Here is a 16,521-nt window from a genome sequence, read left to right on the forward strand (position 1 = left end):
TCGGGCTCGGTGGCTCGCTGCGCTCGCCACACTATATGAAGTCAACTCCACGCCGACGTGGATAGAGGGGGTATGAAAAGATCATGGACGCGTACCGTTGCCCCTCGCGTACAGCTGCACCTCGCGGGCTCGCTGCGCTCGCCACGCTTCAGGTTGACGCTGATCATGGCATGGCGTTAACAATGGGGGGGGGGGGCATACAATGAAAACTAGGGTCTGGGGGGCATTTAACATTGGGGCCAATGTAAAATCGGGTCTCAGGGACCATTTAACATTGGTTCCAATGTAAAAATAGGGTCGTCGGGTCGATCGCATCGCATGCTATTTGGTTGCATGCAATGCGATCGACCCGATTTTTGCGACCCGATTTCATACAATTAAAATCGGTGGCGCCGTGCTAGGAAACAAGTACCGTGATTTTTAAATGAGATCCTTTATTGGCACACTTTGGTTGAACAGTATAGAGCAGTGGTTCCCAGACTCAGCCCTCAAGGACCCCCAACAGTTCAACCAGCATCGGGTGCACAGGTGTACTCATTATTCACTGTCACATTTAAAGATATCTACAGGTAAAGCTAATTATTTCATTTGTGATTCTGCGAGGATACCTGGAAAACATGCACTGTTGGGGGTTCTTGAGGACCGATATTGGGAACCACTTTTATAGCGTATACACTCAGTATGGATTAGCATTAACAAAATATTTTGTTAATCTTATTCATCAATTACTATGATGAAACAGATGGTAGCTACATACTCCCTTTTCCCCCTTTCTCATTGGTGAGGAACACAAATACTGCACAGACCTAAGGTTCTGTAATTCAGGTGACAGCAAAGTGAATGTACTGTACACTAATTAATAATTAACTTCGAGAGCATAAATCTTATTAATCAGTAATTATCCTCACAAGTAATCTTTGTGTGGAATCTATTGTTTGGAGCCTTTATTTACTCAATGTCTCCGTCTTTTGGAAATTCGACTTTATGGACAGTCAACAGTGACATCTGAAGGATAGAAATAAACAGATTAATGAAAACCCCATACATGCATTAAAATTACATGGGTTAAAATGACTTACATCTGTTTCTGGATCAGTTTTTTTTTAGAAAATAACGTAATTTAATCATAAAAATGTTTCTTAACATTTTTATATATAGGTGGTGATTTTGGGGATTTTTTTAGCGCAAGTCTTGGTTATAAAGCATGAAAAGTGGCGTATGTATCAAATAACAGTATTTCTAGGGCTCAGTTGTAACTAGAATTCTGTATGCTTCCATAACTGAAACAAATACTTCAAGAGTCCTGCACTGTATTATACAGTATACGCAGGGGCGGATTGGGACTTCAATCCAGCCAGGGAAATATCCATATCCGGCGGCGGTGTATGTAATGAGGGGGGGGGGGGGCAGAGGTGGGCCAGGTTTCTCGGCAGGCCAATCTGCCCCTGACTATACGAACCTAGACTACAGTACATTCCTAGCCTTCCACAAGTGCTAGCACTGGATCTTTGTTTTTAAGACAATAGCCTATGTGTTTCCATATTCCTCCCATTTCCCTACTTATTTAATTGTGTAGCTGTGCTCTTACCAGTGACTTTAGGAGTCTGTGCTCTATAATCATGCATACATATATCTGGAATGGATTCTGAACACAATTTTCAAATGTCGCCAGGGAGGTTGTTAAAACAATGGCAGAATCTCTACCATGTCTTCTACAATAGCTACCATCATGTGTAATCGCCAGTGCTCCTAGCCAACTGGAGGCACCAAGAGAAGTTTTTCCAATTGCTGGTTAAAGCTTAACTGGATTGCTAGCAGTGGGCGCATTGTGCTAAAGGTTGTTGGTGAACTTACTGGGGGCCATTCTCCTCAGCAATGAATACTAAGATCTAACTTGGTAAAGGGTCCAAAGTTATGGTAGGCAGTACAGAAAGCCGTACTCTGACAATATGTACAGTATACCAGAATTCTGACATCCTTATTTTATGCACCCAGGACTCTCCTGCTTAGTGGCGGTATCCTGGTATGCAGCCACAATCACTCAACAGTTTTTTGACCCTCTCTTCGGTGGAATAAAGTAAGTTGTTATTATTATTATTTTTATGCAGCAATGGTTAACATAATTTGGAATTTATTAAATGAGATTAAGAAAAATGTAAATAGAATTGTAAATAGAAATCTAAATAATTTTTTTATATATATATATTTGTCCATGTGGCTGGCACTTGCATCTGGCAACCGGTTAAGTGCTGGGGTGACCATCCAACATCATTGGTTATATTTCAAACCACATGATAACACAAAATAACATGATAACATGTTACCACATGATAACACAAAATAACATGATAACATGTTACCACATGATAACACAAAGTAACATGATAAATAACATGATAACATGTTACCACATGATAACACAAAATAACATGATAACATGTTACCACATGATAACACAAAATAACATGATAACATGTTACCACATGATAACACAAAATAACATGATAACATGTTACCACATGATAACACAAAATTGGTCACTCAACAGTCTTCATCTTAGATCAATTAGGTTTAATCAGGCAGCATGGCAAGGGATACAGAGCATCAACGTTTCGGTCCTCCTCTGGGACCTTTGTCAAGATCCCAGAGGAGGACTGAAACGTTGATGCTCTGTATCGTTGCCATGCTACCTGATGAAACCTAGTTGATCGTAGACAAAGACTGGTGAGTGACGCCGCTGTTTTGAAATATATATTATATTAACAGATTGTTTATTGTTTTTAGTATGTGTATGTGATGCCGTCTCTAAACATACTCCCAGCTATGGGCCTAATTCAGATCTGATCGCAAAGCACCTTTTTTCCTCAAATGAACAAACCCATGTACACTGCAGGTGGGGCAGATTTAACATGTGCAGAGATGGTTAAGGCCTCCATACATTAGACCAACTTGTCCTAAGGACAAGTCCAACCCAATTCTCTTGTGAGCCACCTGGCCGCTCCCCGGGAGACATGTGATAAATTGCTTGCTCCCTTCCGTGCGGCTGCTGATTGGCTGAGAGAGCTCTTAGCTAATCAGAGACCGGCCAGTCATTTGACATGTTGTTTTAAAATTCTAATACCCACCACTGCCCGTCCCGCTAATGATCTGATCACCGCCCACTAGCTCAGTGCTCAGCACCCGACACATGCCCCACTGCTCCTCACCGCCATCTAGCGCAGCGCTCAGCACCCGCCGCCCGCCCCACTGCTACCCGTTCAGGCATTAGCAAACAGGGAGGTCGGACATGATCTTACATGCTGACCTCCTGATCTGCACGATATATATATATATATTCTGTATGAGGGTGTATTGTAGAAGTGTATTCCTTTCCCTCCTCCCCCAGTCTCACATAGCTAGCTTCTGTATTACCGGTACATTAATATTGCATTCTTTTTGCCTCAGGTATGAGCTGGGCCCTGCGCTATATATTGGATGGGCTGCATCTCTGCTGGCCATACTTGGGGGCTCTTTTCTGTGTTGTTCATTCAAGAAAGAGAAAAAAACTGCTAAAAAAGGGTACGTATATATATAATTATTACATATACCGCTAGTTCCCAGAGTTTTTAATCACGGCACCCTAAAGTATCAGATTATTATTTTTTTACAGCACCCCTAGGCCACATGTGAGAAATACAGAAAATATTTATTAAGAAAATGGTGTTATGCTGTATTACAGTACATAAACAAACAAGCAAAACAGTGACTACAGTTAAATACAATAGAGGACAAGTACAGGGTACATAACCATAGCTGCATCAGCAGGGGACACTGGAATAAGTATCAGCGTGGCCGAAAACCACAGGATGGTTTAACCCTTTGAGTGCCAACATCTCTGTGAGTGATGCTCAAAATATCCACTAAAAATGTCAGTGTCACTCACATTTGTTATATAAATTCAAATAAAAAATGTTGTGTATCAAAAGATTATATTTCCTATATATGGTAAAAATTACCGTTCATTATGATGAATACAAATGGTTGCCTGCCAATTTTTACACCTGTTTTGACAAATGTCCTTGGCACTTAAAGGGATAAGTAAGAGAAGGAAACACACATGGGGGAAGAGGTCTTGTGTTCAGTAATGTGGTGCAGGACAGGATCACTCTGTTTGTCCGCATGTTTTATAATCGGAAGCCACAAGCACTGTTTTTTTTCTATTACTTTGACCATAAATACTGTATTTGCTGGCGTATAAGACTACTTTTTTCCCTTGAAAAACATGCCTCCAAGTGGGAGGGTCGTCTTATACGCTGGGTGCACTTATATAACAAACTCTATATTTTGAGTGGAAATGTTGGGAGGTCGTCTTATACGCCGGCAAATACAGGTACTTTGAACTGATCCTAGACCATCAACTGAAGGTACCCATGCAAGTGCCCCGGGGTATCCCAGTGTGCCATGGTTGTTTACAACTGACATAGACATATAAATCTTATATACACCTGTACGTCTATAGCATGGGAAGGTGGGAAGGCGGGAAGGCATAGGAAGAAGTATATTAAAAATCCCTATTAGTTCCAGTTCACATGGGAGGCGGATGGCGGACAAGTTCAGGGGTGAACAACTTATTATGTGATTTTAGTTCCAGTATTTAAATATTGAAATTAATATTAGTATTTTCTTATGCATCATCTTCTATACAATCATTGGTTACATAAAATATATTTTTTATACATTAACGTTAACAGTACAGGGACAACCAAGTTCTGGAAAATCTGCAGTCAGCTGTCAGTTCAACATGTCTGACTGTAGTATCTGACTGATCTGTTTGTGTCTCATGTCCAACTGGCTGCTGCATGCTGTATTTACTGCTGGCAACGCTGTTCCCTTCCATCTTGTCATGGGATGCGGTCATTTTGTCTACAGCATGATGGTCGACAGTCATTAGGTCGACACCATTAGGTAGACATGGGAAAAGGTCGACATGGGTCTAGGTCGACATAGGAAAAGGTCGACATGGTTCTAGGTCAAAAGGTCATTAGTTCGAAAGGTTGTTAGTTGTACAGGTCATTAGTTCAACATGGTCTAGGTTGACAGTCAAAAGGTCAACATGGGGTTTTTCACTGATTTTTTGAGCCAGGGTATGACAAGAATGGGCACTTCCTTTGTGGAAGCGCTTCTGATTTTGAAAACACTGGCTGCACGCTGATTGGCTAAATCTCAGCCAATCAGCGTGCGGGAAGTGTTTTCAAACTCAGAAGCGCTTCCCACGCTGCTGCCCAGCGGATAATGATGATGGACGACAACACTTCACTCCGGCTGGGTGGTACAGCGGGTCGGCTCCCTCTCTTCTGGCCGGACGCGGCACCCGACGGGGCTCTGTAAGTTGCGGTGGGGGGCGCTGCAGGTACCCCTCAGATCACGCGGACCCCCCTCCTGCATATAGCCCTTCCCCTGCCGGATAGCGCAGCAGGGACCCCTCTGTCCACGGCTTCTGGCGCAGGGACCCCTCAGACCGCAGGACCCCCCTGCTGCATATAGCAGCAGGGGGGGAGTTCACCTCTGCTCACCTCCATCCGGGGTGGGAGGGGACCTGCTCCGAACTGCCACCCTCCAGTGGCCGGCGCCCTAGGCAAATGCCTAAAGCTGCCTAGTGGTGGCGCCGACCCTGATTATATGAATGTAAGACCAGCAGTGTCTCTCTTGGTAATAATGGGGTAGATGTATGAAGCAGTGATAAGGGAGGAGAAGTGAGCCAGAGGAGAAGTGGCCCATGGCAACCAATAAGCACTGAAGTAACATCTATAATTTGCATAATTTTAAATTAATACAGAGCAGGCCACTTCTCCTCTGGTTCACTTCTCCTCCCTTATCAGTGCTTGATACATCTACCCCAATGGCTGTTATATCTCATGCTTCATCACAGGTTATATTCCGAGCGACGCGTATTATTAGAACTAGAACAGTAATTTCTTTGCTTACTTCAGCACTTCTCATCGTGCTCTTCCTAGCCAGCACATTGTAATATTATAGAGATGGTGTCAGTGTATATTCCGCATTTATTACCTTCATGTAAGAGGCTTCTAGCAATCCCTTTGACACTTTTAATATGTTTTGTGCTTGGCTCCACTTTAATCAGTATTTCACATATCCTATAAATACCTCCAGGGCTGGATGTGTATATAAAATATTGCAGAGGTCAGATGATATTATTATTCTGCCTGTGTGGGATGATGCTCAGATCTAGTCTCACTTTATCCTCCCAGACTATCAGAATGAGGAATCTGACAAGTGGGCCGGACATGTTCCCAGTAACAAATGAGACATGTCGGGCGAGTGCTAAAGGTGATTCCTTTGTATGGCCAAAGGAACTAAAGAACAAAGAGGAATGCAGAGCAGGGAAAGAGAATTTGCGCTAGTGTAAGAAAGATGGACATTACTGAGGCTGGCCTCAGTAATGTCCATCTTTCCTACACTAGCGCAAATTCTCTGTGCATGACAGAGCAGGACAGAGTAAAGGACATTTAGGGGGAGATTCTGTAAAGCAGAAAAGCGGTAAAAACCCAGTTTTCGGGGTTTTTACCGCATTTCCATATGCTATATGGCACCTCCGCAGTGCCAGCGCTGCGGAGGGAATCACCAGCAAAAGCTGGCGATTCCCTGCAGAAGCCTATGGGCTTCTTACCGCAGCGCTGTTTGAGGGATCCGTCACGGATCCCTCCCAGCGTGCCCTGCGGCCGGCGCCGGGGTCTGCGCATGCGCAGATGGACTCCCGGGTCACAGACCCGGAAGTCCAGTGCCGGCACCACATCACAAGGGACAGCTCTTATCGCAAGAGCTGTCCCTTGCGTTAATAACGGCATATGTTACAGCATATGCCGTTATTAAGAATGCGGTAGCTGGCGATAATGGGCGCGGATGTTACAACATCCCGCCCTTATTCTTTTGCGATGTCACATAATACACATTAAGGGTGCTGTCATAAGGTCCATGCCCCCCCCCCCTCTCAACAGCACTGAATACAACACAATAAACAGAATTCCTTAAGTCAGGCATGTCCAAAGTCCGGCCCGGGGGCCAATTGCGGCCCGTGATGTCACTTCAAGTGGCCCTTAGCCTCCAGCCAGAAGCAGGCGGCTGGAGGCTGACGTGGGACGCACAGCACAGGACTCTAGAGGTGGGACCCCGGCGAGCGCACCTTTACCTTGTTGACTTTCGGTCTGCATTGGTGAGGGGGTGCCAGCTGCCACTGTGAGGCCTGTTTGGTGTCTTTCAGATGAGTATGTGTCCAACTCCTGCTGCTGCAATTATATATCACCCTCCACTGCGATCACAGTGACAGAAGTGTGTGGGGAGGGGGGGAGCAGCATAGGGGAAGCTTGCTCCCGTAATATGCAGAGCGGAGGAGGGTGGCGGCGGGAGCCCAAGCATCGGTCTCCTGCAGGGGAATATACAGTGAAGGGAGGCAGTATGTGGTACATTCCGAGAAGAGTGGGCAGGCTGGGGAACATAGTGAATGGGGGCAGAGTGGGGGGCATACAGGGAATGGGGGGCAGAGTGGGGGACATAAAGTGAATGGGGGCAGGCTGGGGGAAATACAGAGAAGGGGGATCAGGCGGGGAATATACAGTGAATGGGGGCACGCTGGGGGACATAAAATGAATGGGGGCAGAGTGGGGGACCATTCTGATGTGATTAATGGTTCAAAGAATGTCAGGCTGAATGGTCGGCCCCCACACATTTTCACGTCACCATATCTGGCCCTCTTTGCAAAAAGTTTGGACACCCCTGCCTTAAGTGGACCCTTAACCAGTGGCGTAACTACTGTAAGGCAGCCACTTGGGGGGAGCAAGCAGCAGCAGGGTCTGTGTGGGTGCCGGCACCCGCATAATGCACTGACATGCTGCTGCCTGCCGCTGCCAACTGACTGAGCACTGGAGGCGAGTCAGCCGCATCACTGGTGGGGCCATGGCAGGGTACTTGTTTCCTAGCATGGCGCCCGTCGTGGGTCATCGCATACCTTAAGTTAAGGTATGTGATGGACGCGACCGACGAGATTTTAGGGCTATTTTTAGCCTTTTCCCCGACAATTAAAAAATCGCGTCCATTGCATGCCTTAACCTTTAACATTTCCTATGTAAAATCGGGTCCATTGTATGCCATTGTAATGGCATACAATGCGACCAATGCGATGGACCCGATTTTACATAGGGAACAATGTTAAATGGCCCAATGGACCCGATTTTTTATTGTATACCTACCCTTATGGGTAATTTGTATGTCAAATGCCCCCCCCCCCCCCCCATTGTTAACGCCACCCCACGATGAACGCCAACCCAAAGCGTGGCGAGCGCAGTGAGCCCGTGAGGGGCGGCAGTACGCGTCCTCCGACCTTTTCATACCCCCACTATCCACGTCGGTGTGGAGTTGATTTTATATAGTGTGGCGAGCGCAGCGAGCCACCGAGCCCGAAGCGTGGCGAGCAGACGCGTAATACCTGTGGACAGCTATGGAAAGCCGTCCACTCCACCGCTCATCTGCTGGTAATACCAGCAGATGAGTGGATGGGGCAGCAATGATGCGGGAGCGTGCAGCAGCGCTCACCACTCATCACTGCCTGATACACACTGGGTGGCGTTCGAGCCGAAAGCAGCTCAGATGGGTATACTGAGCTGCAATCAGCTCAAAGTTGCGCAGTGTGTATGGGCCTTTAGTGGGACCAGAGCATGTTTGAATGGTGATATCCACCAATTGCCAAACGTCTAATATCCACCAATTACCAAATGAGGGCTTAAAGATGTAGCCCTGCTCATCTATCCTGTTTTCCCAACATCCTGCCTTCTAGTCTATTTTAATGTGTTTTTTTTTTTTTTGGTATTATCTGCTACATAATTGCACATTCAGCTCTGGGGACACTGAGGGGAAATGCAAGCTGAGTTCAGCCACGTAAGGATGGGCTCCTTCGTGGCATATAGTGTATGCCATCCGCAATTGTGTTAATTTGACACAAATTCAGACCCCGGGAATACAGCATGGAGATATAATGTAAGCCGAGCTTAGTTTGTCATAACAGAGGTAAGCCCGGCACACTGTACATGATCTGTATTCAGCCATACTGTAGTGCTCATCTGTAAAGCCTACTGTACTGTAACATACAGTAAAATACTTCTCGGTCTATATTACTGTACTGCATTTCATTGGAGACCTTACGCATTCGCAACTGTGATTTTCAAAAGTGACATCTGGTGGATGAACGTAAGTATTACACTCAACAGCAATGCCAAATACCACCCTAGCCAAGTTGAGACGCTGCAGTGCGGATTGCATTGTAATTAGACCACAATAGGCAGGATAGATGAGCGTGGCTCCATCTGTGTATCTAAACTATGTAAATAATAAAAATGGGGGCAAGGTTGGGGCATTGCTGGTGGCCTAGGGGCACCCTGACACCTAACTTCATCCCTGGAGTTGTATTACCTTCACTTCATAAATGACATATTTGATTATTCTATGGATATTTTATTTATAATTCTGTATACACAGAGCTACAGTATATAACTGCCCCATGTGTTCTTTTCTTTCAGAACCTACAAATACAACTACCCCACTCCTGACAGTGAGTTCACCCAGTTCAAAGAGAGGAAGGATACGGCTTCTGCCTCGGCCTCCAGGGCCTATGTGTAACTCAAGCTTGACGGCACAAACCCCACATTTAATCATTTTATACCTTTTAATATGTGGCTATGCTTGTTGTTTTGTTAAGTATGTTGGCGATGAGAGTCTGTTCTCTCTACGGAGGACAGGAATAAGGGGTAATATCCCAAAACAGCTCAGCATATGTTAGACTTTAGTTTTGTACTATCTGTATGTAATACAATGTACCATATTGGGAACCAGTAAAAACATTGCAAATGATGTTGGTTTATAACATATGCTCCAGATTCTTGTTTCCGTTTAGAATTTGCATTGTATTGGCTAAGAGAAACTGGAATCTTTTGCCGGGATTCTGAACAGCATGGGTTTATGCTTTCATGATTTTTAGTGACCTCAACTCCTCCACTGCTAAGGGCGAGTGGGACTAATGATGTGTGCACACGGTCGACAGGCGTCAATCCCAATGCGATTGGATCGAATTGGGATCGAATCGCACGGCAAGCCATGAGACATGCATGCAATTTTGACTATATAGTACAGATCTGTACTATACAGTCAATGCAGCCCTGTCTATCTGGCTTCGATTTGTGCTGTGCGGGAGTGTGCATCGGGATCGAAAGGTTAAAAAACCCTGTGTGATCTGCATGCAATCCTGACTATATAGTCAAAATTGTATGCTGAATTGTACCATGTGTACATGAAGGCATTCAGACACTGGAGGCATAGGAGTCAGATCACAGATCCAAGTTATTGCCCAATATCCATTGGAAATATCTTTCTAAAGGTGCGTACACATGTACAGATTTTCTGTCTGATCTATCTGGTGGGAACAATAACCTGAAAATGTATGGGAGCATATGACAATCAAAAATTTCCACCCAAATGCAGGAAAACAGAAAAAAAAGATATGCTTTGATAAATTTGTTATATCAGAATGATGAAACAATTTGTCTGACTGATCACTGTCTGTTTTCAAGTGTTTGGGAACAATTTTTTGTTTGTCATTTGCTCCCATACATTTCCAGGTTTTTGTTCCCACCAGATAGATCAGACAGAAAATCTGTATGTGTTTACGCACCTTAAATCCCACTTGAGATTTATTTATCCCGTTGGAAAAAAAGTGCTTTTCCAAATACATAAAGAACACCAGTAAGTGGATACACTACTTTAAAAAAAATCTTAAAACCTAGCTTCGAAGGTTTATAACAGTGGTTCCCAACCTGGGGTACTAGTACCCCTGGGGGTACTCTGCAGACCAGTTGGGGGTACTTGGAAATAATATTGGTAATGGCGGAAAAAGAAAACGTCTCCCAATGGCAAAAGAAGTCTACCATTGACATGATAACAAGCCACGTTGTGTCATTTCCAGTTCCATCTGCAGCGTCATCAGCGTCTCCTCATGCTTTTGCCCAACCAGCAATTCACTGAGAGCTACCTGTGAACATCTGCTTCGCACTGACATGGGTGGAAGAAGCATTAATCCTACAGGCGTTAGCGGGAACTATGGAGACAATACACAGCCAGCGGCCAGACAAAGATGGACCTGATTCCTGACCATATACTAGCCCACGGCTACTCCTTAATATTAGGACACGCATACTGCTCACTTCCACTCATAAGTACTGTGGAAATTTCAAATTGAGAGGAGGGGTACTTATAAATGAAAAACCTAATCAAGGGGTATGGGAGAGAAAAAAGGTTGGGAACCACTGGTTTAGATTATAACCCCTGATGAAGTCATTTATGACAAAACGCATCGAGTATCATTATATCTTGGAAGAATTGGATTATGGAATCCGTGTCTGATTGATTAATACATTTTTTACATGTTTTTAAGTGTTTGGTCTACCCTTGAATTGTATAATAAGGTGGTGGACTGTATTAAAAATATATATATATATATATATATATATAAATGTTAAATAGTGGCTTTACAGTGTACTCAGCACCTATGAAGAAGCCTTAGGTATGCAGCCTATCAATTCTCTAGGATCTAGTAATAAAGTTAATCAGGCATTAATGATGTCATTGTTTCCTAAAAAATAGCTAGGCTTGCAATAATACATCTGCTGTCCTACCCTCCAGCCTCAGTGTGCCCTGTAAAGCAGAGCTGTAACTAGGCTTTTTGTTGCCCTGGGCCTATACCTTCCTATCTAGCTTTATTTTAAATCACACATTTCTTAACAGTCATACATTTAAAAATTCTGTCATAGTTGGGATTTGAATCCATTCTCTGAAGCCACAAACTACTTCGATCTATTCAGCCACATAATTATTTCTCTGACAATTTCAAGTAGCTTCATATTAGTTCATATTAATTTAGTTCATATAACTTCAACAGCAAGATGTATTCCTCTGATGTAACAGGTGAAGGGTTCGAATCTTGGGTGTGACAGAATTTTAAAATGTGTGTCGATATAGGAGGATGTGACTGAAGGTGCAGGGACTGGATGGAGATAGGAGCAGAAGGAGTTATAATAAAATGATTGAGACAGTTAACTGACAGACACATGTTTCACCGCCCTAGTTCCCTAGTCACAGACCTGGTGTAAAGGTTGGAAAAACACTTGCCTGCTACTGGGACAGTGGTAGATGGGGAGTTTGACTGGGTAGCTAGAACTGTTAAACTATAATATGGGTGTCCCAAGGGGGGCACAGGGAGGACAGTAACTGCCCTCTGGCAGAGATGGGCAAATGGGGACGTGATTCTCTGCCATGCCAAAAACGTAAAGCACAGTGGAGGCATGTCAGTAATCCTTAACGCCCTAATTCCTCCTCCCCTGGAGGTATGATAATGGTTCAGCCCATAAAATAGCTGCATCTACTGTGCAGTAGACATCAGTTGCTTATCAAATTTGCTGAGTGTAATAAGACACGTGATTCAGGACTCATTAATTAGGTAAAAAATAGCCCAGAGAGAAATTTTATTCAGTACCATTCCATAATATAAGATGCATTTTGTATTAGCCTGCAGCATATATATTCTTTAGCATACCACATCCAAGATTTGTACTGCTGAACAAAAGTTTTATAAATGATACATGACATTACTACATTATACACAGTATATATATTTCCTCTCATACAATGTGCACTATAGGCATATTATTCAGAGTAGTAGGGGATCAAACCATTCTCCCACAGACAGTGCAGTCTTTGTACCATTGTCTTCACCACATGGCATGTTGTCCTCAACCTCTTCCCAGTGCAAACGGTGCTACTAGTTGTCCAGAGTCTCTAGTGTTTAGATAAAAGTCAAAGTAACTATGGGTTCACTGGTTTCTTTGAAAGGATTTTTCATATACTTCAAGCTGGGACCAGAATCCGGAGTTGGGCTCTATTGACGGTCTTACTGCTTTTACCATCTGCAACAGAAAAGTTATAGTTACTGTATACAAAATGCAGTAGGTGAATAGTTCTTACTGTGAGGTAAAATTTGCACTATAGAGTAAAATGTTTTAGGTTACACAAAACATCTTAATTTAAATAACATAAACATCCAGAAATACACTCTTTGTGTAGATACGGACTGAAGTGGAAGCTATAGAGATTACTAGTAAGTCAGCGATCATATCTTCAGTCAGACTGTCTAAGGGTGCATACACACTGTACAATTTTTTTGACCAATTTGGTTGAAAGACATTTCCATTGAACCCAGTGTCCTGGACTAAAGATGTTGACAAAATATATTGACGACAGACGAAAGAAGATAGCTCTAGCTACAGTTTATAGGCTCTTTTCGAAAGATATTCAAATTGAGCTGCATGCACAGTTGATGAACAATCTTGATGAACAACTGGCGGGTATGCGCATCATCATTCGTCGTTCATCGTTTTGTTTGTTGACAATATCTTTTGTCAACATCTTTCGTCCAGGACACTGGGTTCAATGGAAATGTCTTTCAACCAAATTGGTCAAAAAAATTGTACAGTGTGTATGCACCTTAACAACCATTATGCAGCATTGTCACATTTCTTAGACCAGTACATATTAAGCCAGGCATGTCCAAACTGTGGCCCTCCAGCTACACATCCCAGCATGCCTTGTCATAGTTTTAGCATTCCCTAATAGCAAAATGTGGCAAGGCATGATGGGAATTGTGGTTTCACAACAGCTGGAGGGCCATAGTTTGGCCATGTCTGTATTAAGCCCTCACAATGGAGCTGATGTCGGAAGTAAACCAGATGAACAACTCAAACAGGAACGAGCATGTGCAGAACTATATGGATCTCAGGATCGAGCGGCTTCTGTGTGCAGCATATGTGCTTCTTTACGTCCTAGTCATCATAATCATATACTTGCACCTATCCTATACGATATATGTAGTGGTACACCCCCGAAACATGCATATATTTGCTTAAATGCCGGTCTGCATGGGCCACATTTGTGTGAAGGTGCACTCACTGAAGTGCGTCTCTTCAACCACAGTTCTGTCTCTTTGGCTGTAAGGAACGACATACCCATATAACTCAGTAGTGCACACAGGGGTCGTTTCTGAGTACCCAGAAACCCCCCCCCCCAGGCATCTAAGGGCACTAATCTGAAAGCTGAGGGTCCCCTCTTTCCAAGGGTACAAGAATTTTAAAAATTGGCCCTTGGGAACTGGAGATATCTGACTTCAAAGCAGTGGTCCCCATCCAAGCCTGTTAATTGCTTTTCCCAGTCAGATATTTCAGATTCTGTCTGACTTAGAGTTTTTCTGAGGGTATATTCCAAAAGGTGGGTATCTCCCCCTTTGATGACACTAGTAGCTTGTCTCTATTTTTCCCAGAACGAGATATCAGCCTTCCAGCAGCTGGTTACTGCTCCAGCTCCACACACCTGGTATGTAGTTTTATATACTCGTTGGCAGATTGCTCTGCCTCCTGAACTCTGATCCCCTAGTCCCCAATACCAGTTGGTAGGAGGGATTCTCTAGTTTTTATTTCCATTAAAATTTTAAAAATCTATTTCTGGGAACTGGAGATATCTACAGTCAAGCAAGCTGTCCTCCCACCAGAAAATTATGAATAATAATCCCACTCCACTATACACCCCTCCTCTGCGTATTAAACATCCTCTACCACCCTGGAAGTTATGTATCAGGGCCCCTTCCTTCAGCCCAATGCCCCCTTCTCCCACCTTATCTCCCACCATCTGTGCAGTAAAGGGGTAATTAGTGGAAATTACTGATCCAGGCCCTACATGCTGAGCGGTTGATATAATACCCCCTACCACCCACGGGACATCAAAGCTTCCTCAATACATTGCTATGCCCAGGGGTCTACACTGCTGTTGACGCCCCTGTATGTATGTGTATATATATATATATATATATATATATATATATTTTTTTTTATTAATATTATTATTTATATACATTTGGTCTATCTATAATACTTTAACTGACCCCACATATACTGGGTCACCTAAGTGTCCATCTCTGTGCTTTGCTCCACCCCTCTGGAAACCCCCTTCTGAAAATCCTGCGTTTGCCACTGTAACTACACTTGTTTTATGCAGAGCAATTGATACAAGCTAAGCAATGCAAGCGGGTGTATGTTCAGCTCTACATCAGTCCCAATAAGACTACAACAAGTTATTTGCAGGATCTGTAACGGAAGGCAATGCAATTCAAAAGACATACTATAAAGGGAGATTGATCAAGCATTCTAAACAGTAAAGACACAGCCAATAGCAACCGATACCTGTAGATAGCAGTTATTAAGTATGTTCTATAAATGACAGGTAGAAGCTGATTGGTATCTATGGGCATAACTCACAACTGTCCCGATTATCGCGGGACAGTCTCGCATCCCACCAGTGGGTACCAGTGTCTCACTGTGAAAAGGGGAGCAGTTGGTAATGGAATATGGGGGCATGGCTTGGGTTTGCTTTGCCACACCCCTTTTACCGAGGCGCATTACGGGTGTCCCAAGCCTGGCCGCCAAAATGTTGGGTGGTATGCTATGAATTCTTCTTCGCTTGTCCCCTCTTTAGAAGGCTTGATACATATCCCCCATACTTACTAACAAATGACTTTGCAATTGTGATACCTGAAAGGCGTCATTTAGAGACATGTTTTTGTATTTAATCAGATACGCAATACAGATTGTGGCTGAGCGACTGCGTCCATGTTTACAGTACACCAGGCACTTCCCCCCACTTTTAATTGTTGTCTCTATCAGGTCCACACACTGGTCAAAATAATCCGACAGGTCCTGCAGCGGATGATCAAAGACTGGGATCCGTAGAGTTTGGAGATCAAAGTCAGGGAACGGCTGCCTCCTAGAAATGTTGAGGCAACAAGTCACTCCCTCCGCGATGAGAAGATTCTTCTTGCAGGCCGCTCGAGCGTTGCTGATCATTAAGGAATCTGTCACATTAAACAATTCTGACATGTCCAAAGGCTTTGCAGGTGCTGAATACCGGGGTGCAAAGAAAACACGTAGATAGACTGAGTCTACATTCCTGAAATCTACTGTTCGTCTCCACAACACTGTAAACAAATCAATGACACGGCTGTCTCCTGTCCAAATCTTCAGCAGTTATTTTAAGATCTTGAACTCTGACAAACACCCACTGCTGTGGAGAAGCAGCCTCTTGCTTGTTAAAACAGGATAGTATTACAGCAGTGTACACTGTAGTCAGTGGCGTAAGTTTGTCCTAGTTGCCCAGTGGTAAGATGTATATCACACACACGACCTTATATAATATATATATATATATATATATATATATATATATATACTAGGGGTGACATTTTATGGGATGCAAATCTTTCTTTTTGGCAATATTTTCCCAAAAACTGGCATTTTCGCATTTTTCCCGAAATCGCATAGTTAATGAGATGCAAAATGCATCAGAAATTGCCGCAAAATCGGACATTCTGAAGTGGCAATTTAT

General features: G+C 43.7%; 2 protein-coding genes across 2 annotated transcripts in view; one reads left to right on the forward strand and one right to left on the reverse strand.

Annotated features, from left to right (window-relative positions):
* LOC146064585 (claudin-19-like) overlaps window positions 1-9,967 on the forward strand; it is a 71,637-nt gene extending 61,670 nt beyond the window's left edge. The window contains exons 4-6 of the mRNA XM_083178267.1: window positions 1,996-2,077; window positions 3,445-3,558; window positions 9,567-9,967. Coding sequence (XP_083034393.1) covers window positions 1,996-2,077; window positions 3,445-3,558; window positions 9,567-9,666 — 296 coding nt within the window. The 3' untranslated portion in view covers window positions 9,667-9,967. The remainder of the gene's footprint in view (window positions 1-1,995; window positions 2,078-3,444; window positions 3,559-9,566) is intronic.
* A 2,941-nt stretch (window positions 9,968-12,908) lies between these two features.
* On the reverse strand, window positions 12,909-16,016 carry DUSP28 (dual specificity phosphatase 28). Its single transcript, XM_083175018.1, has 2 exons — window positions 15,672-16,016; window positions 12,909-13,001 (listed from the first exon to the last, which is right to left on the reverse strand). The coding sequence occupies exons 1-2, from the start codon at window positions 16,014-16,016 to the stop codon at window positions 12,909-12,911; spliced, it is 438 nt and encodes a 145-aa protein (XP_083031144.1).
* Between the last annotated feature and the right edge of the window lie 505 nt (window positions 16,017-16,521).

This window comes from Crinia signifera, chromosome 3 (genome assembly GCF_055691185.1).
Source record: "Crinia signifera chromosome 3, ASM5569118v1, whole genome shotgun sequence".
In the NCBI taxonomy this organism is placed as follows: domain Eukaryota; kingdom Metazoa; phylum Chordata; class Amphibia; order Anura; family Myobatrachidae; genus Crinia; species Crinia signifera.

Excerpts from the sequence above, each read along its gene's own strand:
- DUSP28 (XM_083175018.1), bottom strand. The coding sequence starts at position 16,016 with ATGTCAGAATTGTTTAATGTGACAGATTCCTTAATGATCAGCAACGCT. Across the intron at positions 13,002-15,671 it reads CTCTAAATGACGCCTTTCAG|ATGGTAAAAGCAGTAAGACC; the intron begins GTATCACAATTG and ends TTTCTGTTGCAG.